The following is a 26,447-nucleotide window of genomic DNA, read 5'->3' on the forward strand; positions in this document are numbered from 1 at the left end:
AGCAGACTGACTTCTCTCTTGTGTGAAAACTGGGTGCCTCGGGCGACTGACTTGGTTCACTGGAAAACCTGAACTTTCATATTGGCAACAAATAAAAATCTGAAGCAAAAATCTTCAAATCAGCCATAAAAAAAAAAAGAAAAACCCGAGATCTCAATCTTGCAAAGGCCTGCTGATCCAAGAGGGATACAAAGCACTGGTTTGTTTCCAGTGAGCAGATCAGAGGCCAGTAGAGTGGATCATGGGGTTACGGTGGGGATCGTGCTGACCTTGTTGTTCCTGCTAATCCGGCGTTCAGGTCGCGGCCTGGGTAGCTTGGTTTGGATCAGCTCCTCAGGTGTGTTACCCAGTGGAGGCAGCAGCCGCTTCTTGCTGTTCCTGGTCTCAGGTAACCACTGAGGAGGCAGTTCAAATGGTCCAAAACCAAACTGTGGGGAGTCCTCTGCCTCTGTTGGTGTCGCAGGCGCCACCTGGGATGAGGAGGTATAAGCACATGAGTGAACCGGAGACGCCCGGGGTGCTGCTATTGCAGGAGGGACTTCCTTGGTGATGACCAGCCCTCCTCCAGGGTCTTTTTTTGTGTTCATATCACCTCTCAGGCTCCCGAGTCTTGATCTAGCCTTCTGGTCCTCTTTGGGAGCCGAGCAGCCTCCTGATCCTTGAGAGGGGATCTCATTCTCCACATCCTCCTTCTCCTCTTCCTCTTCAGATGGTCTGAATATCTGCTGCTGGCCAATGTTAAACATCTCTAAGAGCTGGCTCCCTGATCGACCAGCTGTCTCCAGCCCCACGGGCTCCCCGATTGCACCCTCCGTCCCTAAAGAGACCAGACCTCCGGTGCTGACCGCGTTACGGCGGCTGTAACGTCTGTGGATCCTGGCTAGCAGCTCCAGCCAGCTGTGGCGTGCCGAGCGGTTAATGGTGAGAAACAGTAGAGGGTTGGTGAGCAGGGACACCTTAGGGAGCCAGAGGGCGGTTAGATACAGCGAGACAGGCAGCTCTTTAGCGTCTGCCAAAATGGTGCGGTAGACCACCAACGCCGCGTAGGGGGTGCAGCAGGCGGAGAAAGCCAGCACAGCAGCCAGCAAGGTGGCGTGCAGCTCAGCTTCTCTCTGGGACACGTAAGGGATGGAGATGCTGTTCTGTGGAGTCCGCAGCGCCGCGATGATCACCTTCTTCTTCTGGCTGGCACTGAGCGCTCTGCGGATCAGAAGCATGAACAGGAAGACCAGGGCCAAAGGAAGGATCACCGTGGTGACGTTGTAGATCAACACATACACCGTGTGACCCAGGGAGAGGGCATGGTCATCGGAGCAGGATGATGTAACGTAGACATCTGTCACATTGGTCACCGCAAACACAGGGAGGCTTGCCACAGCCGCGTGGACCCAGATATAGATGACCAGATCTCGAGATCTCGCATCAGAGATTTTTCTCTCTAAAGGGTACAGCACCGAATAATATCTGCAAAAAAACAACAAAAGAAAAACAAAACAAGTGGGTCAGCTGATATAAAGGCTTGAGAAACTGTGACATGTCACAGTTGGTGTGAAAAATGAAATGACCTGGAACAGGTTTTAGGATCCTGCTGGTGCTGAGAGCTGGTTCTGCTGCATAAAGGGGGCCTTTTGTTTGAGTCAAGCGTTGCCTGAATGCAGTCACGCTGATGGAGCTTATGAAAATCTCTCCTAAGATGCTTTACACGCAAATACAGATAAACAGAGAGGATTTTTTTTTTTAAAGTGAGCGCGTCTAAAATGCACCCATCAATAACAAGCTGGAGCACCTGGTGCTGAAAAAAACATTTTCCACTATTCATGTGGGCGGATGAAGCTAGTCAGACAAATCGGATATTAAAATGTACACTTACACACATGTGAGCTTCGAGTGGTTTTACTGAAAAGACGGAAGAGCGAAATTATTACATAGCTGCAGGTTTATGCTGCAGCCTCTCGACACATTCACGATGTTACTGCATGAAAAAGGTTTACTGATATTATTTGTAATTACCAGTTTTTGAGGTGTTTTGATATTCTAATAAAATGAAAAACAGGAACTTATAGAGGAATTAAAGATAAAAATGACTCACATATGCACATAAATTTGATCATATCACTTGTTTTAGAAATGGGCTGAAAATATTTCAATTTATCTTTGGTTGAAGCACATAAGTGCTTTTTAATGTGCAACAGCACAACTACATTTCTTTCATTTATACAGAAGAGAAATGCATAAATAAGAACTGTGTGTCTAAACTGTACTGCAGTATAAATATATGTGCATGAGTCTCTAACTGTGCTGCAGTGCTTTGATTACAATCTTAAAGAATTAATTATTAATTGGTTTGATATCAGTCTTACAGTAGTTGCTATGGAGCCAACTCATCAGGCTGAGATTTAGCTGCAGCTGTCTGCGTGCAACAATAACAAAAGCAAATGAAACCCACATTTATCACCTGTATTTTGAGTGTTTGCTGATCTTGTAAGGGCCTGTGTTTGCCTTTTAATGTTGCTAAATGAGATTTAATCATTCATCTTTCCATATTTGACAAATAACAAGGATTTTTTAAAACAGACTTACAGCAGGAATTTTAGATGCTAATGTTGCTTTTCTATGCAGGATAGAGCGAAGGTTTTGTAATCTGGCAATCTCATATTTATTTAGCTCAAGGGATGTCCAAAGTCACTCCTTGAGGGCCGCTGTCCTGCAGGTTTTTCATGTATCCCTGTTCCAACACACCTGCAAAATGACTGATTAATTTGAGTAAGGTGTGTTGGAGCAGGGATACATGGAAAACCTGCATGATTGTGGACCTCAAGGAGCTGGATGTCCTGATGTAGTGTTAGCGTTATGCAGTAAAAACTATTTCACATCAGAACAAAAACCAGCAGATTCTTTGGATTGTGGGTTTCACTAACAACCAACATTTTCATCTGGCTTACCGTCATTTCAACATCTCCATTTAGCTTTTGAAAGAGCGACTTAGTTATGACAAACTTAGCTTTGGAAAACTAAAAAGCATATTTAAAGTTCACCAAAAAGTCATTGGACATTTAAAACATATAGAAGAAGGTGGTCTGATCAGATGAGTCTAAAACTGACATTTTTTTAAGTGCCATTTAGTTTAATTGTTGCGCAGACATCCGTTCTACAAAGGCTGCACTTCTTTGATTGAGTCAGCCGATTTAAACCGCAGCCGCGAGCCCTTTTGCTTCATCTCATTTTCTTCACTCTCTGACCTCATTCATCCCTAGTTCTACCATTTCCTCTACTTTGGGATTCAGTCATTTAAAGGTCACTAGAGCCCAAAAAACTTTGACAATAATTTTTATTGGGAGAAAAAGAATCATCTGTTGCAGAAAATGCATTACTGGTGGTGATGTCTACATAAGGTCCCTCCATCAGCAGGATCAGAAATACCTGATGTGATGTGATTCACTCTTTTGGTGATCATAGTAAATGCATAAAGGAACTTGTGTTCTATAGCAGTGGCTCTCGATCCAGGCCCTCTGGAGCCTCTGCTCCGCATGATTTACACCAACACAACAGAGCCTGTTAAGGAGCCATTTATTTCATCCAGGTGTGTTAAATGTCAGTTTTTTACAATCTACAGTTCTCTTTCTCTTTCTTTTTTTTTCAAGTCTAATTTAGAAATTATTTTGTGTCTCGGCTCATTTCTGTGATTTTTGCTTTCCATATTCGATTCACAGCTGTTTTCTGTTTATTGATTATCCCACTTTTCCACACCTGATTGGAATCAGTCATTACTCCCTTTTTTCTTCTTCTTTTGTTCGTGTTTGGCTTTCTTGCGTTTTGTATTTCTGTTCAGATTTTGGTTCCTGATTTGCTCCTTTTTGACTGCTCTGTGTCTGCCATGTTTATATTCTTATTCTTTTTTTTTTTTTTTTTTTTTTTTTTAGCTCTTTGGTTAGCCTCATTTTGACTTGTTTAAAGGACATTGCATCAAAGTTGGATCAGCCTGTAGTGTGTTTTTCCACTTAAATTTTAAGTATAACTCCAAATCCAGACCTCCATGGGTTGATACATTTGATTTTCATTGATCATTTTTGTGTGATTTTGTGGGAAGAACAAAGTATTTAATGAAAATATTTCATTTGTTCAGATCTACAACATGTGACTTTAGTGTTCCCTTTATTTTTTTGAGCAGTGTATTTTGTATGATATTAAGGGTTTCATTCTGATTAAACTGAACTGAAAGTGCTGCAGTTATTAACTTTTGAAATTTGCCTGATTAATATTTTGTCTTTGTCTTTTTTTCCACTGTAGACATGCTCTGTTAATTAAACGAGGCACAACAATAGATATAATTAATGTTAATTCCAGGCGACAATCTACCAAGTAGGAAAATGATAAGCCTGACTAAGCTTAATCTAAAGAAATAAAATTTAGAGGAAAATATAATAAATATTTAAACAATCTAACAATAAAACAAGAAATATGAAATTTAGATTATCAAAGATTATTCCAATGAAAAAATGTTTGGTAAAGCCCAGACAGCTATGAGGAAAAAAGCTAAAAATAAAAAAATTTAAAAAATGAAAAAAGCTTTGACAAATACTAGCACAGTGAAATAGTGATAGCTGGAATAATCTATAAATATATCTTTCAGATGAGATAGGTCTTCAGTCACCATTACTTTTTGGAAAATGTGTCTGGCTATGTGGGCACAGCTGCTGGCGGCTTTTAGCTGCAGCACTTTGCACTGCAGGGAGGCCTGGGACACGTGCTCTATCGATCAAATCTTCCACCCCTCTTATCCACACCACAGGGTGTTGATGGCTGGAAAGGACTTTTTCAACAACATAAACAACAATTTTCAAGAGTTCTGTCCTCATTTGAAGCTGCTTCATAAGTGTTAAGAGAATTACTTGAGCCGTCTCAGCGGACCAATGCATTGATGAAGTGATCATGCAGTTGATTTTAAAGGATCAATTTTTCTGAAGCACTCTTTCTAAATTTAGTGAAGTGAGTGGGAGAGGCCCTCTAGCCTTTTTCAAACACATTTCAGTTTAATTGCATTAGAAAACAGGAGGCTTTTATTTATTTATTTATTTATTTATTTATTTTGCTTCATCTGCTTTGAAAATACTGCGATGGACTGGCGAGCTGTCCAGGGTGTACCCTGCCTGTCGCCCAAAGCCGGCTGGGATAGGCTCCAGCTTCCCCGCGACCCTGAATTGGAATGAGCGGTTCAGAAAATGAATGAATGAATGAATGAATGCTTTGAAAATATGTTAATTTTAGCTACAATTCAAAACTACCGTTTCATTAGAGGACAAAACAATCATTTCACCCAAAACACTGCAGGTAGTTTTTCCTTTTCACTTTTTTGCATAAATTGCTCAATCGACTTTACTCCTAATGGAAACTAATTTTAAACATTTCAACTTTTAAATGCCTATTTTATGACATTATGTCAGTGATTAGAAAAACCAAATCACACACAGAAAACAAATTGTTTTTCATGAAACATAATTTGGAATTTTTAAAAGAAAAATGAACCCTAAATGCACAAACAAAAATTCTAATTTGATTTTATTCGGACTAAAGCTGTGATTTGAGGAAAGTAAGCAGAGAAAATATCCATCTGTATTTTATGTATTTTAAATTGCAGCTTTAGAACAAATTTATTTTTTCCTATAATTGTCCAAAACTATAGTAAATTTCTCCCTGGTGTCTAGTTTACATTTAATAAAATTTTAGTCTTTAAGAAAAGCTTTTTGACAAAAAAAAAAAAAAAAAAAAAAGAAAGCCATCCATATGTGGCAGCAAAACTAAAATGGTGGTCAGATATTAAGGTAAAAATGACACAAAGCTAAAAAAAAAAAAAAAAAAAGTCCCTTGTAAAAAGTTAATTTCAAGCTTTTCCATGCATGAACAAGGTTTCTGGGATTTTTTTTTTTTACCTGTCAAGAGCGATGGCGCTGAAGCTGAGCACAGTGACGGAGCAGAAGAGTTTATGGAGAAATTTGAGGGCTTTGCAGAACAGAAGAGTGTGAAGCCACAAGCAGCAGTGAGGGCTGGCTCCGAGGGCCACGTCGAAAGGTACACACACCAGGCTGGCACAGATGCCAGAGCACGCCAGGTTCTTGATGAACCGATTGGTCACAGATTTGAAGACGCTCGTGCAGCATGTGCACCACAACACAGTGGCGTTACCTGTAAGGAGAAGGAGGAGCAGGACATAAGTGGAAATAAAATCACACTTAGTGCATAAATTAGTTTGATCGGTTTTGGAACCAGGTGGCACATGATCCTGGAAAGCAACCAAGCTGACTTGATGCTGAAGGTTTCCAGGGAAAAACTTAAATATGATACATTACTATACAAAACTATCCAGCCAGTCCTTGAAATGTGATGCACCAACAGTTGTTGCTGTAAACTGTATACAGCATTTCAAACAGCAATGATTTATGCTGTTTACTTCATATGCTCATATTAATGTTCTCAGTCAGAGCTGTGTGGGAGCTATCTGCTGCAGAAGAGAAAAAACTTCAATACTCTGTGTTTTCAAGCCACTGCAGAAGAAATCTGGCTCCCTGATGGCTTTAAAGGACAAATATGAATTTAAACAGCTACAGACTACAGAGATTTTGCCAATAAAACTACCACTATTAAAATGTAAAAAGGCAATAGTATCCTTATCCTTCCCCTTTGGGTGAAGTGTAGACACTTCTTTTTTTTTTCAACACCCACCCATCCTTCCTCATGACATCTTTCCTCATTTATAAGTCAGCGCCGGTAAAACTGGCTGCAGGACCTAAGTATCAGTTCGTTCTGTAAACTTGTCAAATGTAAATGTCTGTATGTCTAACCTTGGATGAGCTGGCTTGAACCTTGAATTTCCCCTCGGGGATAAATAAAGTATCTTTGATTTGATTTGATTTGATTTGATTTGAGTATGACAAATATTCATTTTAGCATTATCTAACCAGAGGAAAAGTTGGCTCAGGCAGGGTCGTTTTCACTGCTTTATAATAAGATACACCATAGTCACTGAAAATACTCGTTTATAAATGGTAGCTAAGAGTTAAGATTGTACATGGAGCTGGAATCAAAATTAATTCCTCATCTGCATTATCAAATTATCCCTCTGAAATATCCATAGCAACTTCAGACCAGCTCAGATTTGACACAATCCTGCTGTCTCAGGTTTTTGCAGAAAGGGAATAAAATAAAGATCAACAGAAGTGGAAAATTATTGAGGAATAAAATGTGAAGGCCTAAATAACACCTGGGTCTGCATGGTGGTTATCGCCATTGCCTCGCAGCAGGAAGGTTCGTTGTTTGAATTGTGCTGAGTGAGTTTGCATATTTTTCAGCAGCAATCAGCTCCAGGGAGGCAAGCAGGATCAATAAATTGACCCATAAAGCTGGCGTGATTATTGGAAACAACTACTAGACACTGGAGATAATCAGAGACAGAAGGTTTCTAAACAAACTGGTCTCCATCATGGACAACTCATCCCACCCACTACTGGAAGGACAGTATTTCTCTCACTTTACAATAACTCTGTACAGTAACTCCACCCTGTGTGAGAGGAGATCACCATCTCTGCATTAAACCCATTTGAATATCTATCTATCTATCTATCTATCTATCTATCTATCTATCTATCTATCTATCTATCTATCTATCTCTCTAGCTGGCTAGCTATCTATTTTTCTATCTATCTATCTATCTATGGCTTTGCTCCGAGTACTCCGGCTTCCTCTCACAATTCAAAAACATGTTTATTAGGTGAATTAGTGATTCTAAATTCTCCCTCGGAGCGAGTGTGAGTGGTTGTGTGTCTCTGACTGATGGGCTAGTGGTCTGTCCACAGTGAACCATGCTGTTTCTGCCATACTGGATCCAGTCACTCTGCACTGGAATAACCAGGCATAGAAGATGGATGTTTTACTGAAAAAGACATTTCTTTTTATTCCTGTTGTTTTATTTTATATTCTTATGTTGTTGTTACGGAGCCATGTTCTGTTCTTTGGGCTGAACCGGTGGTATTGGAAATGTTGCATAAATAAAACAAGAAAAAGCATGATCTTTCTCCTGGTCTGTGGTGGGACACCACAAGACTGCAAGTGTTCAAATGACTATTCGGTGCTCGGGGTACCACTGTAGTGACAATTCTTTGTAGCGTACTTTATTTTTTATTTGTGTGGGCAGCACACTTCAGTTTAATCAAAATAAAACCATTAATTTCATACAAAATATTAAATTATGTAGACATGCATACAAATACATGTATTACTATGGATGAGCAGATTTTTCATCACACATGCAACACTTTCCCTCAGTCTGCCCACAATAGGATAGTTATGGGAAAAAGACACTTTTGGATCCAGGGAGAAAACTAAACAACACTTAATATTATAAGGGAATATTATGTAAAGGATGTGTATAAACGTTGCAACAATAAATGTACAATTTGTGGAGTTATTTTACGAAACATCTTAATGGCAATATGAATGTAATTTTCTATTTGAAACATAATCAGAATATGAACTTCGGATGAGGTCAGCACTGGGAATATGTTATGCATGAAAACAACATTCCTTTACAGATGCACAACGAATTATTCAGTTTAAACCTCTGGTTTAAATGAGGGTTTTTCAGAGAGCTGATTAAAATCACAATTATAAGATGTTATGATTAGGTGTTGCATAGTGTTTCTCCCTGCAGGGGGAAAAAATCAATTACATCCAAATCTAAAGAAGCCATTTGTGCAGGTGCAAATCATGCCGTTTAATGTCAAGGCCTCTTCATAAATATGAGGTTAATTATGATTAATTTGATTTTAAAAGGTGAATTTTAAGCATCCTGTGGTGCACTCACTTATGACAGTTCATCACAAGGCTGAGTGGTCTCAAATCAATCAAACTCTATTATTAAGATGCTTTTAATACATAAGTAGTACAAAGCTAACCAACAATCAATTATACATCTTAAGAAATGAGACCGGAGAGGTTTAAGATGGAGCTGGAACAAGTTTTTTTTTTTAGCAGAACATGAAATGCTTGATTAAAAATGCAGGATTTCAAGAACATGAATTGTTAGAGAGCAGCATATAGAAACAGTCTGGGGAAGCCCAAATGTTGTATTAATTGATGAAACACACTGCATTCTGGGAGGGTGATTCACATGAGATATTAAGATGAGCACAAATATTCGTTTTGAGAGCAGAATTCATAAAGTGAATGCTTGTGGCAAACAGGCTCAGGTTGTACTGGTATACTGTATGAAGTATTTACTGTTGCTACTTGTGGGGCAGCATAAAAGTCCTACAGAGGATCAATGCTTTCAGAACTGTCCTGACTGAACATTTTGAAACAACATTCAAGAGCATATACCAGTACATGTTGATGAAACAGTTCAGTAAGTTGCTTTACTTTAATATAAAGACCAAATCTGTTTGAATTTGAACATGATACAAATGAAAATGTCCTGTTTGCTGTGTGAACCCGGTGCTCTGCATTCATGCATGGACCCTGACCTTTTTAGCAGTTCTTTTCTGAAGTAACAAATAAAAACAATATTTTTGGACAAAAGCCTGCATTTCAGAAAATGTAAAAATGTTTCATTTAAGCTCTAAAAATGGACTAAATCATCAATATTGCAGCATTCAACACAGGATTACATTCACCAGTAAGGTTTTGAGATTTATATTTTAATGGCTGTTGCCTTTTACCATCATTTTTAAGCATCCACTTGAAAACAAACTGGAAGGAAATTTTGTTTTAATTTGTTTGTGTTGCTTTTGTGGTCAGGCGATTCACTACTTTTTGACTAGTCGCAGTTCAATGAACACCTTTTGACTTTAACATAATTCATTTAGCCCTAAAATCAAACAGCAAAGTCCCTCCATGACAGCTGTAAGTTAAATGAGAAAGACTCATATCTTATAAAAGACAATTTGTCAGATTTGAAGGGGAAATCAGGTTTTCCATTTACTATTATTAAACTGTAACATATAAATCTATTTAAGGCTATTAAAACCTTTGTAGCATACCTATTTGCAAGACAAAATGCCATGATCATAACAACTCCACTGTGTAGTTAAAATATACTGTTCAACCAATAATTTTGGACCATTTCTCGTAATTATCTCTGCAGACTCGACAGAAGTACTGCAAATGGCAATGACAGCACACAAACAGAGCAATAGAACTGTAACGAAGAAAGGAAATCACACAAGTCAAGTAAAAATGTCACAAATCCCAGGTAATAAAGCAGTTAACTAATAATTGTGTTTCAGACGTAACCATAAATTTGCCACACTCTGGAGGCTGCAGTTCAATTTGCAGGTTCAATCAATAATTGCAAGAGTGGTGGGTCGATATGTTCCCTTTTTTTAACATAAATATTTTAACCTGCTAGCAAGCTAGCAAAGAAAAAAATTACATTGTTTGGTTGAAGAATTTGGTTACATAGTAACTTACCAGTAATGTAGTAGTTTTGGCTTAAAGGTGCGGAAACCTGACATTGCTTCATGACCCAAGATGAGTGACAGAAACAATCCTCGACACAATCTAGCATCGACCGGCTAATGTTTGTGATGTGTGGGATCACAGCTTCAACACATGTTGTTCTGAATCATTGTCAAGTTTCCCACCTGCATTAAACATGTGTAGCTGGTTTGATTGCTTATCGAGCACAGACACAACTGTGACCAGCTAACTTAGGCCGTGTCCGAGTGTCCACACTATTCCCAAACCCCTCATTTACTACATAGGGCTACATTATATAGCCCACGATAAAACAAACTCATTCTGTTGGCAATTTGGACAAGAAGCGGGCTATTTTCTCCTTGTCGAAGATCAAATAACTACCACTGCCACCACGGCAACCGCCAGTCACTATTTCAACCTTGTGTAAAAATATCTTATTTTCTTATATTGTATTTTATTCTCACTTTGTTGCATATGCATTTAATAAATAACAATATAAAATGAATAATCTATAGTTTTTTAACCTGCTTTAATGATTGTGTCACTTTTGAGCTCTTGCCCGCAATGCATTGTGGTCCATACTGACCTGTCGAGTGACCATCAATCCTCCCTACTTTTCAAGATGCATTGTGGGTAATTTTTAGTGCTCTACGTTTTTTCACTCTGGACATTCAGGCACCCTAGAAAATGCCATGACCACTATATAAGGCACTATGCAGGGAATAGTGTGGCATTCAGACACAGCCTTCGTCTTTTGTTTTACAGTGAAACCTTGTTTTATCTCTAAAACCACTCTGTCCTTTTGAGCCTTAATACATTCACCTGGCACCGCAGAAACATCTTGGCAACCATATTCGCAGCAGCCAATGGAGAGAAAGAGTAAACACAAAGCATGAATGCTTTTCCCCTCTATAAATGGCAGTCCAACAACAGTTAGCAACAATGAAAGACAAAAAAAATCCCGGTAGGTCAGTTGTGTCATCTCTCCATGGTGTTAATAGGCTGCTGCTATCAGAGAGGCAAGATGAGTTCAGGTGTCTAAAGATAGCAGCAAACACTCTTAAGATTGAAAGTGTGAGTCATCATTAACACTTTTAGCAGCTGCCGATGTTATTGCTTCATTTTCCGTGACAGACTTGCTTTATGAATGAGCTGAACAGGACTAGAGCCAGCAGGCACACAGCATTTTTACAGGGTCATGCAGTGCCATTCGCGCCGTGAAAACATTATTTGTTAATAAACTTTACAGGTAGTCTAAACTGTAATCCAAACATTTGTAATATTAATAACTGTTTACTATACTTATTGAGCATTTATTCAGTGTAAAAAGAAATACAAATAAAGTCAAGATTGTGGAAATAGTATGTTTTCTTTCCTTTTTAGATGAAATATATTGAACTAAGACAGAGACATATCACATTATTTGTTTGAACAATTACAAAAGGTGTCTGCAAATACCATCTGGGAATGTACTCTTTTCCTCCAAGATGACTGTAGCTGTTTTTCCATTAGTTTTTCATAAAATAAAAGCGATGTTTCTAAAATTTTGATAAATTACAAATGCGATTTGCAGGTGTTTCCACTGAACTATGTTTAACACATGATCTGCAACTCTCATTAAACCTCATCCTGCTGAATTGCAGTTTTCACAAGGTAGCTCCGTAGCATTATTTCAGGTTTTGCAGAGGTTTGCCACGGCTTTTCAAAGCCTTTTCTGACTCGTTCCTCTTTCTAATTAGTTAGAAAACTGCATTTTGATTTAATTTGTTATCATGTTTCACTGAAATAAACTGGTCGCGTGATTCACTACATCATGTCCCTAGACACATAAATGCAGAAAACTTGTTTCCATTACACTATTGTGAAATACTTCTAAATTGACAAGTCTGAAAAACCACCTTTTGAGAGGGTAAAATCTTTTTACAGATAATTAAGCGGGGTTTTTTTTTGGTTTTTTTTTTGTTTTGTTTTTGTTCTTTTTTTGTAATGTTGGTGTTTCCATAATGTTTTTTTTTTTGTTGTTTGTTTTTTTTTGCAATTTTAGGTTTTGTGCAATTTGAGCAGGCTTCGCTGTCTCCTGAATTTAGGAGTGAAAAAGATGAGATAGCCTGGGCATGCTGGTCATGCCAGAGAGTCCACCATACCAGCACTGATGGACTTGTGACACATGCTGGCTGAATAATTGTATGTCATCCTACAGCAGTGTGTGACCATGTGGGTCACAATCATGAGGAGGAGGTGCCAGGCTGTGTTGACTTTTCCAAGTGACACTGAGGTCTGTGACTGTTAAATGAATAAAATGTTAAATTGCCAACATGTTCTGTGACTTTAGACTTCAATCAGCCAAACCAATAACAGCAGTCAGTAGCAGAACAAGTTGTTGGCATTGGGAGAGAAGATTTGCTAAGTTTTTCCAAGAACACAGCCCATATATTCAACTCTGCTGCTCGTCCCACAACTTTTCTTCACAGATTTGGTACTTTTTAAAAGAGAAATCAACAGCCTTGTCAACATTTTCATGAACCCACCACATATCAATTTCCTTACTTTTTGTTTATCTGTAGAAAAAAAAGGCCAGACAGCAGCATAAGCTTTGCAGAACATCCTTGTATTTTTATACTGGTTAAATTGAGTCATACTGGAAGACCGATTTGTGATCCCTTTGATCCTACTAGTAGAACTGGAGAGTACATGTCCTGCTCCACCAGTTGATTTTGGATCGGGGAGATGGGATTACAGGGAACAACCAGCTAGTAAATGCTTTAATTTCATCACTCAGAGTTATTGAATGCAGCCTGGTGGACCACATAAAGCAGCAGCTCACAAACAGCTATATGTTAGATTTAATATTTTCCTCATCTTTCATCAAACCATGAACAGTTTCACAATTCTAATGATTTCTGAAAAGATCTTGCCGTTCCTTGTTTTTACCAAGATCAAGTCTGTAGATTAGCTGTTAATGTAGGGAACCTACCGGTATTAAATATGTGTTGTTATAAAGGTATGTCTAAATAATCATTAAGTAAAGAAGAAATGGAAATGGAGGAGAAGGAATAAGTAATGAAGAACATTGCTGTGGCAATGAAGGTCTTAAACATCATTTATACAACAGGTCAAACAACATAAAGTCATGCTTTTGCTTGAATGCAATCTCACATAACATACAGTTTAATTTTAACAGGTCAACCCGTTAATAAGCATGCCTGTCATATTTCTGTACTGTGAAGTCACTCAGCACATACTTAATATTTGCTTAACTGAAATATCTAAAATCTGTTTGAATGGAGACACTTTTTTTTTTACAACATTTCAGCTACAAGGCAAAAAATAATGCATCTATAGCTTCTGATCCCTGGAGGAGAGTAAGTTAACACTAGTGTAAAGTATACAGCAACACCGTGAACCATCCATATCACTGACAGAATTTAATCATCACTGACTAAAGCCACAGTGAGACTTTTCATGTGAACATGCGGTTTGAAATACATCGGGTCAAAATGTTTCCTCACCTCTACAGACTGTATATCTCTGTCTCGTTTGCAAGGGAAGTGACAGAGATGCAAAAGGCCCTCCCAGTTTGCTTCATGCTTAGTCAGGGACTTAAAGTGTGGTGGATTCAATCCAAACCACATGACTGAGTTGCTATGACGCCAAATCATAACAAATTTAGTGCCTAAACTAAACCAAACAACAACATAACATTAAAACAGGAACCTAACATTAAAGCCACAGTCATTTCTCTGCCTGCTGTGTGTTTTGTTTTGGTTTTTTTAGCAGGTTGCCTCACAATGGACAATAATCCTGATCTCCAGAACTAAAGTCGAGAAACGTTTTATGCTAGAAGCTTTTCCAGCCAAATCTCCATTGCTTCGTGAATCTCAAATTATTCAGAACATAAAATGCTAATTTATACAGCAACAAGACTGATTCCTCACTAATTCATTCATGTTCATGATTCATATGACAGGATAAAAACACCCAGACTGCATTTATTCTTAGACCTTTTCATGACATTTTTATGCCAGTTGCTGCAGTACTTACTAAATAAATATACAAAAATGCATTTAAAATCTGTTAAAGATAGGAAAAAAGATGGAGCCTGAGATTTCACATGGCACAAAAACTCTTTTTTGGTTTAATTTTTGTACTCAATGGTGCCTGCAGATGAAGAAGCCCTAATCAGACTTATAATGAACATTTAATAGAAAGAAGTGGTCAAATTAAAGCCGCTTTTGATGCTATACTTTTCCTTCACATGATCAATGGTCATGCAGCCATTTACACTTGGAAAGAAAATTTGTTATCAAAAATTTTGATTAAATTTGCATCATCATTCATTTGCATTTTAAGTCTTATTGTCATTAACAGATTTGTTATATGCTCTACAGAGGCGTTTCCTCACTCATGGAGACTGAGGTTGCATTCACACTTCAGACAAAAGTAGCAAAAATTCGGCTTTCTTGGCTCATATGTGAAAAGTATATGATCTTTTCATGATATTCTGAAAAGCACAATCTATTTTTCTTTTGTTCAGATCCAACCCAGGCTGCTTTCATATGTGATCCAATGTTTTTCAAAGCAACCTCAGTCTGAACGGTTCATCCGACTTTTACATCTTGGAAGGAAGACGGATATCATGACTGTGAGCCAGAGGAGGCAGGATGCGGCAAGTCTGAATGTATAAAATAAAATTTATCAGAATCTTGTCCGCCCCGGCTGGACGACTTTGAACCTGATCCATGCTCCACATGTGTATGCACATATTTACAGCGTGCTGCGTGCAATGTTGCGTCTTTCCCTGCGTACGCGGCTCGTTTCAGGGTCGTAGATTGTTCTCACAAGAGTCTGATGGTGGTTGTATGAAATTAAGTGGATCTAAGCAAATAAAAATGCAGAAGAGGGCATTAAGACCTGCAGTGTGAACGTAGCCTAAATGGCTAAATGTATGCATACTCACACCAGATTAGCATTTTAGATGTTGAACCCACTAGACATGTTGTCATTTTATCTCACTGTTCCTTTTAGCTCCCAAATGATGAACTCCATGACTTGCTAAATTGTTTATATTTTAATCTTGCTAAACTTTGCTCACAAGAGAAAATCCTGAATGGGCCTGCAAGAGATTTTGTGAGGCTCAAAATAAAATAAATTCATATATATTGCTTTCCTGATTTTCTATATAATGGCTATGTAACTTTTTCTAACTCGTGTACATCCAACATGTTGACTACAAGAGCCCGTCTGAAAAACCAACTGGACTGTGTTGATATTTCTGGTAATAACTCTGAGGCCAGAATGATTGTTTATTGTGATGTTCCATAACAAATACACATGATAAAGGGAAAAAAGGCATAATAGGTCATGCTGCCAGAGGACTTTCATGCTTTTCTGACACTACCACATTGCACTGCATAGCAAGAGGTGGCTTTGAGTCAAAGCAATCGCCATTTAGTCCTTATTTTCCCCCCTTTTTTTTGTGCCAGTTGCAATATGTTTCATCATAATGAATGATGTGTTTGGGCACTCTGTGAAACGTCCAGCGTCTCTCCGAGTTCATAGCTCTCTAAACAACACAAGCAACAGAGGCTGAGTGTCTTTTCAGCAGTGGAGTCACAGGATGTCACAGCCATATTGGTAACAAATGACGCATTTGTTTGCGGTGCTCATTTTCAGTAGGATGATTATGTTTCTGGCTGCCAGTACGATGGAGAGGATGGAAAAGCCCAGACCACGTGAGGCTGGTGTGCCGCTGCTGTCCATCAACTCACACAGCTCCCTCCTCGCTTTATGAACATCAGAAGCAACAGCAGCAGGCTCCATACGTTCTGCTTACAAATGGTTAAACATATGGTCAATATCCCAATTTATAAATGAAATATTTGGATGTTCTTATTTAGATTGCCAGCTTAAATGTCTATCTTTTTTTTTTTTTTTAATAGAAAAAAGGATCAAATTCTATTTAAATCTTTGCTTGCCCATTTAAATTGAACCGGTGTAGCTCAATTTTACATCCAGTAGTTTGCTGTAAACCAGTATGACAACACAATTGTGGAAAGGAACAAGCAGGGAATGGGCTTATAGGTGTACTGGTGAGGTTAGATGTATAAGAAATGGGAATAACCACTGTCACCAGCTGGTTTGGAAATTTTTGAGGCTTCTCTTTTAATACTTTATTCTTTTGGAAGCAGGTGTTACAAAGCAGTGGTGGATCTGACTGGGAGAATACAGAAACCATCAAAGCCAATATGACACATCATTAAGAAAGATACACCATTAAAGGTACAGTGTGTAAGAACATCTAGTGGCCAACCAGGGCAAAGAGATGACTTCAAACACCAAGAACAGTTATGACTGGACGGTGGTTATCATAGACATGCCTCAAATGAAGCAACAGCCTCACTGCACTACATGTTAACTTCTTTTGCTGCATTTGAATGCATTTTTTTTTTTATCCTAAATGGTGATTTAGCACTAATAAAACAAAGATGGTTCTGCAGATTTAAAGGTTCACACAGTTGTTTGTTCATTTGGAGACATCATAGTAAAAAATGGCAACAGAAATATAACAGTTGTGTATGTGGAGTAAAGTACCATAGCACCCGTGGAAACACAGTTTTAATGGTACATTAGTTTTTCTGCCTCGGTTTTGTTAAGTAACATTCAGGCAAATAGAAACTGATGTGCGCACAAATGCAATCTAATACCAATGCATTTTATCATTAGTAAGCACAGGAACCTATTTGGAAAAAGGAAACTATCCCATCTGCAGGGTTGAGAGCAAGAATCTTGTGGGGAAAATTTTCATTTTTGCGCAGTTTGTAATGTGTGCATGTCTAAAGTCATTTTACATATTTAAATCCCCTGATATTTGTGTTTGGATTTGAACACACCATTTCAAAGTGCATAAGATAGTCTGGTCAAAAGAGGGTTTGTTGACTACACCTTTATCAACCACGTGCCTAAACTCATGTCTCTAGCAACATTTCTGAGGATATAACAGATGTTTTTATTTATTTATCACATCTCTATGTCACAATAATAAACCAAACAGCATTAAGTTATCTATATGATAATTGTAGAATAATTGTTGCTGTCTTATGGTGGGATGGTGGTTTAGATCACTGCTGCATTTGCATCACATAATTTCAATTAAGCTGTGACCCAGTTGTTGATAAATTTGTAGGTGGTGGTTGAAGGAGGGGGGTAATGCTACCTTGAATGCTCAGATGGAGCAGTTTAACATGCAGCATGGGAGGTTTCATCTTAAAGCCTGGTTTGTATTGGACTTACCAAGCAGGGAACCGATGAGGATGAAAACCTGGACGGTGGTGGTGAAGTCCCGGTAGGTTTGCTCTCGGATGAGGCGCTGCTGCTCGTCCGGTCCGCTCCCCTCTGCAGGGGGGCTGCTGTCCCACCCGGTGGACGGGCTGGAGGCGTTTAGGAGACCCAGCCAGAGGTGGGCTGCTGTGAAATTTACTGCAGCGTCCCCAACAGTTGCTGTCCGCCGGCTCCAGTTATCCATCCCGATTCACCGAGATCCCGACGATGGTTTTTTTTTTTTTTTTTTTTTTTTTTATGAAAACTGGCAGGACGTGAGCTGCCCACATTGAAGGGACATTTCTGACCTGGTGCACTGATCGTGGTAAATGGTTGTAAATGCAAAAGGAAAAACTGAACAAAGCCTAAATGTCAAAGATTATGAAGCCTTAATGTCAGTGTAGATGTGGGATGGATGGAGATGGAAGCGATGCGCGCTGCTGCCAGCAATCCGATGATCTTTTGTCAGTAAATACATACATATAAAAACAACATAATAGTCTTTTATCAAAGCACAAGGAGACGGAACCCCTCAGCAGCACGCACCATCATTGTCCAGCAGGGATGTATGGTGGAAATTGGAGTCAGTGAAAGCCATGCGCACCCTGGCTGCTGGATGGAGGGTGCTCCCCAACACTGAACCCACCTACAAGTACGAACACACCGGGCTGTGAAGTGTCTATTCCGGGAATGAAGCGCAGCTCCATCACCTCCCCATCCAGAAAAAAATAAAACATTGGTGCTGGTAGGCTGCTACTCTCGATGCCGCTGCCAGGCGCACAGTCAGGGGCTGCCTCCTGGTAGACTGGATGGTGTGGGGGGAGACTGCAACTGCATATTTCTCAGCATGAGGTGCAAGACTGAGGAGAGCCCCTCCTATTCCTGTAGCACCAAGAAACTCTACGGAATCTTATGAATGACAAGCATCGCGACCAAATCACTGCCTAATAAAGGTCAGGTAGGTGGTACAAATTCCCATAAACTACGCAGAAAATAACACATTTTTACTGAAAGCCTTTCATCACATTGTAAAGCTTTCATTGAAGGAAAAAAAAAGGTGATCAAACCTAGCATCAGGTTTCATTTTTTTTACACTGCTGCTGTTGTCTTGTTCAGTGTGTGCTCCAACAGCTGCTTGTCACATTCCTCTTTGGTTTGAAGAAAATACCAAAAGCAGCAGAGAACATACCTCTGTGATGCAAAACACTTTATACTTCATCTGAGATTTTACATTATCATGCCTGTTATATGGTACCTTTAGTAGTAATGTTAAAGGGAGAGAAAAATGAAATGATATGCATGAATGAAAAAAAACTTTTATTCCCAATATATACAGAACAATCTGAACTCGTGCTTTTACTGATGCTAAAACGTTTTCTGACATTGACAATAGTTAAACAGTTTGTTAAATAAGTAAAAAAAAAAAAAAAAAAAAAAAAAAAGAGGTGGTTTCAAGAAAACTGAGTATTCCTTGTCAAACATTTGATCTTAGAAGACTTCATGTGTGTCCATGTGAGACAACGGGGAAAAAGTAGGGGTGGAAAAATTGAATTGAAAAATCGAAAATCTGCATTTTTTGTTTCACAATTTTAATATCTTTTTTTTTTTTGGTTAAAAATTAGATTTTTTTTTTTCAATTAAAATTAATCCACTTAAACATTTTTGTCATTTTTTTGTTTTATTAATCTTTTTACTCGTCTTTGTGGGAAATACAGCAGCAGAATGATAATCTGGCAACTGCGTTGTTTTTTCCTTACTGAAATCAAGAAAAATTACTCTCAAAAAAAGTTTGACTTTTTTTTGTTTTGTTTTTAATCAACAAAAATCAGCAAATCAAAGAATTTTTAGAGTTGCAATTTAAATCGAGTCAGCACCCAAAAAAATCGGAATCGAATTGGGACAAAAGCATATTGTCACAGCTCTAGTAAAAAGAGCTACTGAATTAAACTCCATTCTTTCAAGCAGATACCAGTCTGGCGTAACCCACAGCAGGTCTTCCCAGTAAAATCCTGTGTTTTTAGCTGCAGCTACTTGTGACAGTCGAGTCTGTTTCCTAAGCTTTCACATGACTGAAACCTGTAAAAACAGGTTAAAAGGTAGAGAAAAATACACTATAGTGTTTTTAAAAGATGCTTTTGTCAGAAGAGCTTCAGTAAGTCTTAACGCTGATTCTGACAGACGTTAGAACAGTAACGGAGGAACGCACTGTGAGGCAGGGGTCCTCAAGGGACACAGTCCTGCAAGTGTTCAGAGTTTCCCTGCTGCACCACACCTTACACACATCAGACGTAATTAGCAGATTGGTGCAGAGCTGGACATTAAACTCTACACTAGTCTGCTAATTAACCATTGCTCTGAGTCAGGTGTGTTGCTGCACGCCTAACGCTTGCAGGACTGCGGCCCTAGAGGACCGGAGTTGCCCACCCTGAGGGACCCCCATCCTGGAATTGTCCATTTCCATCAGAAGACAGATCTATAAAAGTAATCACTCTGAACAGCTTTCATTTGATTTGCAGCAATCCTAGCTGCACATTCAGTAACGGTCAGCTGTTATTTTCTCTGGAAATTATCGCTTGTATTATTTATTTATTATTATGGGTAAGACAATAAAGTCAACAAAGGCTGTGCAAAATCTGCAATTTAATACTTCACACGCAATCTATTCTGAGCTGGTCGAAACTCATTACTGTACAATACTGTTGTAAAGTTCTGTTGTGTTAATCACGGTGACGACTTCTTCAGCTGTTTTCAAACTTCAGTTTCCTTGAAATCACCTTTTCATACAAAATACTTCAAAATAATAAGAAATAGCTCCAAGTTTTCTAAATAAATAACAGAACTATGACTGACACCGTACATTATTACAGTTGCCTGAATGAAAACATTGCATGGATAAGTGCAGTTTCACAGAAGGCGCTTCAAATCGCCTCCTTAGCAGTTTATCAGAAGAAACATTGATCTATCAAGACCTCATTTAAACTTCAACCAAACAGTAGAAACACATAGAACCAGTCACTTGATAGGAGCTGCCATTGTTGACAAAGGTTACCTGTGAAGAATGTTATTTGGTGCAAACGTGTTGCAGACACAGACAGATAGCTAAGAGCCTCTTCTCCTGCCATCTCACATGAAAGCAGTTGTCTCTCGAGGCATGAAGAGCATTTCACTGAAGGGATTTTGTGTCGTCTTAAAATGACAACTGAAGTGAAAATGATGCATCACCAGTAAGTTCAACAACACTGACAGGTGATCTTGAGCTAATCTAGAGCATTAAATTCACCTGCTATGACAAGACAGAATATCTGTTTTTCTTTTCACTAAGAATTTTACATAGAAAAACATGTTTTTGTTGCACTGCATCATGTGACTCCTACTTTATTGAATAAGAACATTCCCGCAGTGTTATTCAATATTCCTGGCATTTCCACTGATATGCAGCTACAGGAAATGAGGATCGCTAAGAACAACCACCCCGTGATGCTCAGTACGCTTTCTACAGCACTGACCGCTAACAAGTTCACTTGTTGCCCAAGTGGGTTGAAAAGAACTGCTGGACTCTTTCCCACAGGTCCAGCTGAGCATCACAGTGGGCTTTTGGTTCCCCACCAAACACCACCTCCCTCCCTACAGCTGCATGAAACCCAGACTGGCAATAAGGCATGTAAGGGATTTCCAGAAAGTGTCCGGCTTTCGGATAGGTCACCAGCTGAAATGACTCTTTGCCGTTTTTTCGAAGTATCTCTGCAGCTTGCTTGGCAAAAAAAGCGCTGTTCCAGTTGTGGTCGTCCTCAGAGGCAGCAAAGAGGAATTGGCAGCTGGAACGTTCAACGGGAATCAAAGATGCCCTGTTCTTCTCCAAGGCAGGGTCTGGTAAGGCGTCTCGTATATCCAGGAGCCCAGACTTTGTGATTTTAACGTTCTTTATGATCGGTTCAAGAGGAGGTATTACAACGTCTTTGTAGTGCAAAGGAATCACGGTATTTGCATTGCAACCGTTTATAACGACGGTTGCAATGATCCCGGGGAGAAAAGAGGACATGGCCAGGGCTAGAGCACCACTAAGAGAGATGGATATGATCCCAATCCCAGGTCCTTCCACCTGAATGGAAAGGAAAGTTTTACTGGTGTGTAACAGCTTATGGACAAACATTCAGCATCAGCATAAGTTTCTGAGTTTTCAAAACATGGTTAAAAATTCAAAAGATTCTACTTAATTAAAAACAAGGTACTGTAATCTTAAGGAATCATTGAAGAAATTTAATGTATGACTTGTTAACCTTGAAATGGCTAGGAGAGGCTTTTTTTTTAGGCAATAATACAATACCACATTTGGTCAAACTCTTTTGTCCGTCTGTGGTGGCAACGTGTACCATAGTTTAGCGGTCACTACAGAGAAAACCTCACTTCCAATTCATTTCAAGCCCAAATGAAAAACTTTTAGCACATTCATAATTCATGATTAGTGTTTTTCCAGCTTGTCTGTCTTTTTCTGGATGCTCCAGGTAACAGTCAGCTTTGTTTTACTTGAAAACGTTGCAGGTGGTTTCTGTTTCCTTACAGCTGTAGCAGATGGCGGTTTCTGTCTGTTTAGTGTGAACAGCTGATGCTTTTATTTTCTATCTGGTGTGTGTTGCCGCTTTGTTTCTTCCCTTCACTTTTTTTCTCCTCTGTTCACTCTCCCACATGCTTTGCCTCCACCCCCTCTTGTCAGGTCCAGCAATAATAATATGTAAATTCAGCAGCAGACAGATTTAATAAATAAAGAAAGAACTAGACTTAATTTCATATACTAAAGCTCATATGCATGTAAATGCAGATGAGTGAATACTTTTGGCCATTGAGTGTATGTGTGTGTGTGTGTGTGTGTGTGTGTGTGTGTGTGTGTGTGTAAACGGGGTTGCAGATAGCATGTACCATGTTGATTTGCACCACCTGGTGATAGTAAAGGTGTGTTTGTGTATAGGTCCATTGTATATGTGGAGAGTTCACCATGTAGCCGTGATCAGATTTATAATTATTAAGAATTTTACATACACTACAAGTCAGAAGTTTGGACACACTTTCCCATTAAATCCAATGGAAAGTGTGTCCAAACTTTTGACTGGTATTGCATATTGTAAGGTATATCTTAGGCAGGCGAGTGCCTTAGTTCTTATAGTACTGGACTATGATATGTATTATGATGTTACTATATTGTATTTATTTGGACTGTTTTAATTACTTTAACGACTATTAATTTAATATTTCTGATTTTAACTTTTTTTGTGGATAGAAATTTAGTTTTGCATTTACTCACATTGTCCTGTCTGAATAAATAAATTCCATTTAAAATGGAAAATAGCGGTCTTGGAGCGTGTCGTTACACAAAGTTAGTGACTTCAACCTGTCATAGGTGTCAATAAACAAAAGCTAACTATTCCTGTTATTATTTTTCATCACCCAAGCAGAACATTGTTCTGCATGAGAAGCTTGGTTAGGTTTCACATGAAATAAAAAGAAGGAAGCACATCAATGAACTGTCCTCCATATTAAGAGTCTGGTCCTCCAATTATTTGAATAGATTTATCTGGTATTTTTCTTTCATTTATCCCTAGTTGTGACATCTTGAAGTAGTCAGCAGATAACAATAATGACACATTAAATACAATCATACAATGTGGATGGAAACTGTTTTCACAACCAGCAAAGCAAAGTTTTTATCATTGGTTCTTTAATCGTCAACACTTACCTCTGGTCGAGCCTTTAGATATGTTAAAGCCTCTTCAAAGTACTCCAGATCCCAGTTTTGAGGGTTTTTAGGTAAACCTTGGTAACGATAAAATGCCAGTGCCAGAACCACAAAACCTTTACTTGCCAGGAGGCTGGCTCTGGGTTCAGTAAGACCTCCACCTAAAGTGTACAAATCAATGATTCCTGGAAAAGGACCTTTTCCTGAAGACAGACAGACAGAGCACAGAGGTAAATAACTACTATTATACATGGATCTTTCTCTACTCTAGCCCCATGACAAAGATAACCTGGAGGTATGAAGAGGACTCCTCGTAATTTCCCCTCTTGCAGAGGTATTCTCTGCATCCCTTCAGTCATGTATCCTCTCTCATTGGTTTCAGATGCTAAGACCTCACCGGTCTCCTCACTCAGTGCTTCAACCTCCACCACTGTTGGGGTGAGCACATTCTTCTTCAGCAGCTTAGTGTGTGGAATGACTGGTGCCATGGCCCACAATAGTCCCATAGGCTCCACGCCGGTGTAACTTCCTCCCAGAGAGGGTGCACTGCAGACATCCACTTGGCCTTTGTTATCAGCTTTGTAAAGGGCAGAAGCTTTGAAAACGATGCCTCTATCGTCAACCAGTTTGGACCTCAGCTTTACTGGTTTATGAGGAACAAGACCTTCTACTTTTATCTGCACCAGTTTATCAAAGAGACAACGTACACTGGGGAGTATTCTCACGCGGGCTTGTGTGTATGCCATTTTGGTTATTTCGGATGAGATTTGTAACTTTACTTCTGCTACTAGTCAGATCTTCGTTTTAGCCCTGCTGGAACATCCGTGGTGTCACTGCATCTGTCAACGCAATAAAAAGGTTTGAGTTAATTATGTTGCTCTACAAAGACACACATATAACAAAAACTGTGTTTTCCCATACAATAAAATGTAATCACTTTTTTTTTTATTAATAATTTACAAAAAAAATAATAATAATAATTTTCCAAAGAATCTTTGCTTATAGGCTCTCACACAGTTTATAATCTTATCTTTACATGAATATTGTGAGTTTAGTGATGAACTAAGGCTTCATTTCAAACAGGAGCAAACTAAGCTTAATATCCGAGCAATTTAAAATAAGTTAAAGGCAGATAATGGACATAAAACCGCAAGAATGTAAGAAATTTATGTACACAAGATATTTAGATTTCATGGAGATGACAGAAGGACAGTCAGATGAGCAGTCTTAACAAAAGACGGGATTACTTGCTATATTTAGTACCCTATGACCTCCCACTGACACCTGAGTGAGGGATCAAGCAACATAGTTAGCTGTTCTTCAGACAAAAATTATGGCAACAAAGACATAAACTTAAGAGCAAACTTCACACTTTGCAATAATTCATTGTCATTATCAACTAGCTAATGCTGCAGATTTGAGGTTGTTGTTTACTGCCATTGTTTTAGACGACTAACTGCTGACGTTTCTAATAACTGGGGTCGTATTATATGAACCAATAACCTAAAATAGTGTCTGATTCCCAAACATACCTTCACAACCCTGCAGAATGACTTTGAAATCGCAAATATTCACGGTTGGAGGAGCAACTGGACGCCGGTAGCTGGGTGCAACCATTTTCATGGGGGGGATCGAGGTGGGGGGGGGTTTGCTTTGCGCTTATCTTTCTTGCTTATGTGCCTTATGAAAAGACTATTTTTTAAAAATACTAGCTTTAAAAACATAATTTTGGAAATTCTTCCTGAGATTTACGCAAAAGAGAAAATGATAACAGTCAAACCAGAACAGACTGTTATTCAACACCCCTCCATAATGTTACTGTCCGTATGTTCGTTTGGCTGTAATCACCAGCATTTAATAAGAATTGGAGCACTCTGGCTCTAATGGAGACTTAAAATGATCTATTTACCAAAATAAGACATTAACTTTTTATATGTATGTTCTAATTGAGCAATAACATGTATTTACTAACTATTATCCCATTTTAAGACGGTTATGATTAAGCTCCGTGCAGTAGGAGGGCCAAATAGCCACTAGATGTCAGCAACAGCACAGTATAAACACCAGATGTCGTTTACTGAGGTTATCACACGCCTTCTAGTACAGAAGTGGAATAAAAATGTATTTCAAATATCCTATTTGGTTATTGTTAACTCAGCAAGACCAGAACAACACATGAATACACCAGCTTTTGCTTTTTTGTGCAGTAAATGTCGATTGAATATGTTTTGGGGTTTTTTTTTTGTTTGTTTGTTTGTTTGGTTTTTTTGCACAGTGATGGTTGTCTGCTGCTGATCCATCATTGTTGTTAGTTGTACCAGCATATAGTTTTAAGTGTTTTGCTGTGCCAGTTTTACATTGTACTTTTTAAATTTGAGTTGACACTCTTGCACTTTTTTCCTTGTTTGCCAATTTTAGGGTGTTCAAATGTTATCTAATTTTTATTTTTAAGTCACTATAAGCCATTATGACAACATGTATTGAGCTGAAATGAAAGGAAAGCTAATGTATTCTACTTTATTTCTCTGTGGAGCAGCTGATGTGAGTACAGTAGCTGTTGCACCATCCTACTGCAGAAATATTCTTATTTAATTGGCAAATTGGAAGAACACAGGGCTGCGGCTTCATTATCCCTGGGTAGATTTGTCTGTCTTTTCAGAGGTTCTTTACTGGGCATGACATGTCAAGGTGTTAAGCTGGAGCTTAATCCTATTACTCAGTGGCAGTCTGTTGCTGGGATCTAAAATCTCTGTAATGATGATGATGCGAAAGGAGAAAAGAAATTAATTATTCATAGGGAAAGGCTGGAAATTAAGAGAGACCAAGAGTGTAAATGAATTATTAGAAACTATTTTAAGTGGAAAAGATGATAGTGAGCAGAATAGATAGCAGAGGTAACAAATTTGCAAATGTCTGCAAAACCACAGAGGTGCGT

At 38.7% G+C, this 26,447-nt stretch overlaps 2 protein-coding genes across 2 annotated transcripts; both read right to left on the reverse strand.

The window, feature by feature from the left end:
* Positions 1-239: 239 nt before the first annotated feature.
* On the reverse strand, positions 240-17,989 carry gpr176 (G protein-coupled receptor 176; the record flags this gene model as incomplete). Its single annotated transcript, XM_079255040.1, has 3 exons — positions 240-1,464; positions 5,928-6,180; positions 17,758-17,989. The coding sequence occupies 3 exons, from the start codon at positions 17,987-17,989 to the stop codon at positions 240-242; spliced, it is 1,710 nt and encodes a 569-aa protein (XP_079111166.1).
* A 3,312-nt stretch (positions 17,990-21,301) lies between these two features.
* acot20 (acyl-CoA thioesterase 20) lies at positions 21,302-24,258 on the reverse strand (the record flags this gene model as incomplete). Its single annotated transcript, XM_079255605.1, has 3 exons — positions 21,302-21,883; positions 23,513-23,715; positions 23,802-24,258. The coding sequence occupies 3 exons, from the start codon at positions 24,256-24,258 to the stop codon at positions 21,302-21,304; spliced, it is 1,242 nt and encodes a 413-aa protein (XP_079111731.1).
* Between the last annotated feature and the right edge of the window lie 2,189 nt (positions 24,259-26,447).

Source organism: Telmatherina bonti (genome assembly GCF_933228915.1).
Source record: "Telmatherina bonti genome assembly, chromosome: 16".
NCBI lineage: Eukaryota > Metazoa > Chordata > Actinopteri > Atheriniformes > Telmatherinidae > Telmatherina > Telmatherina bonti.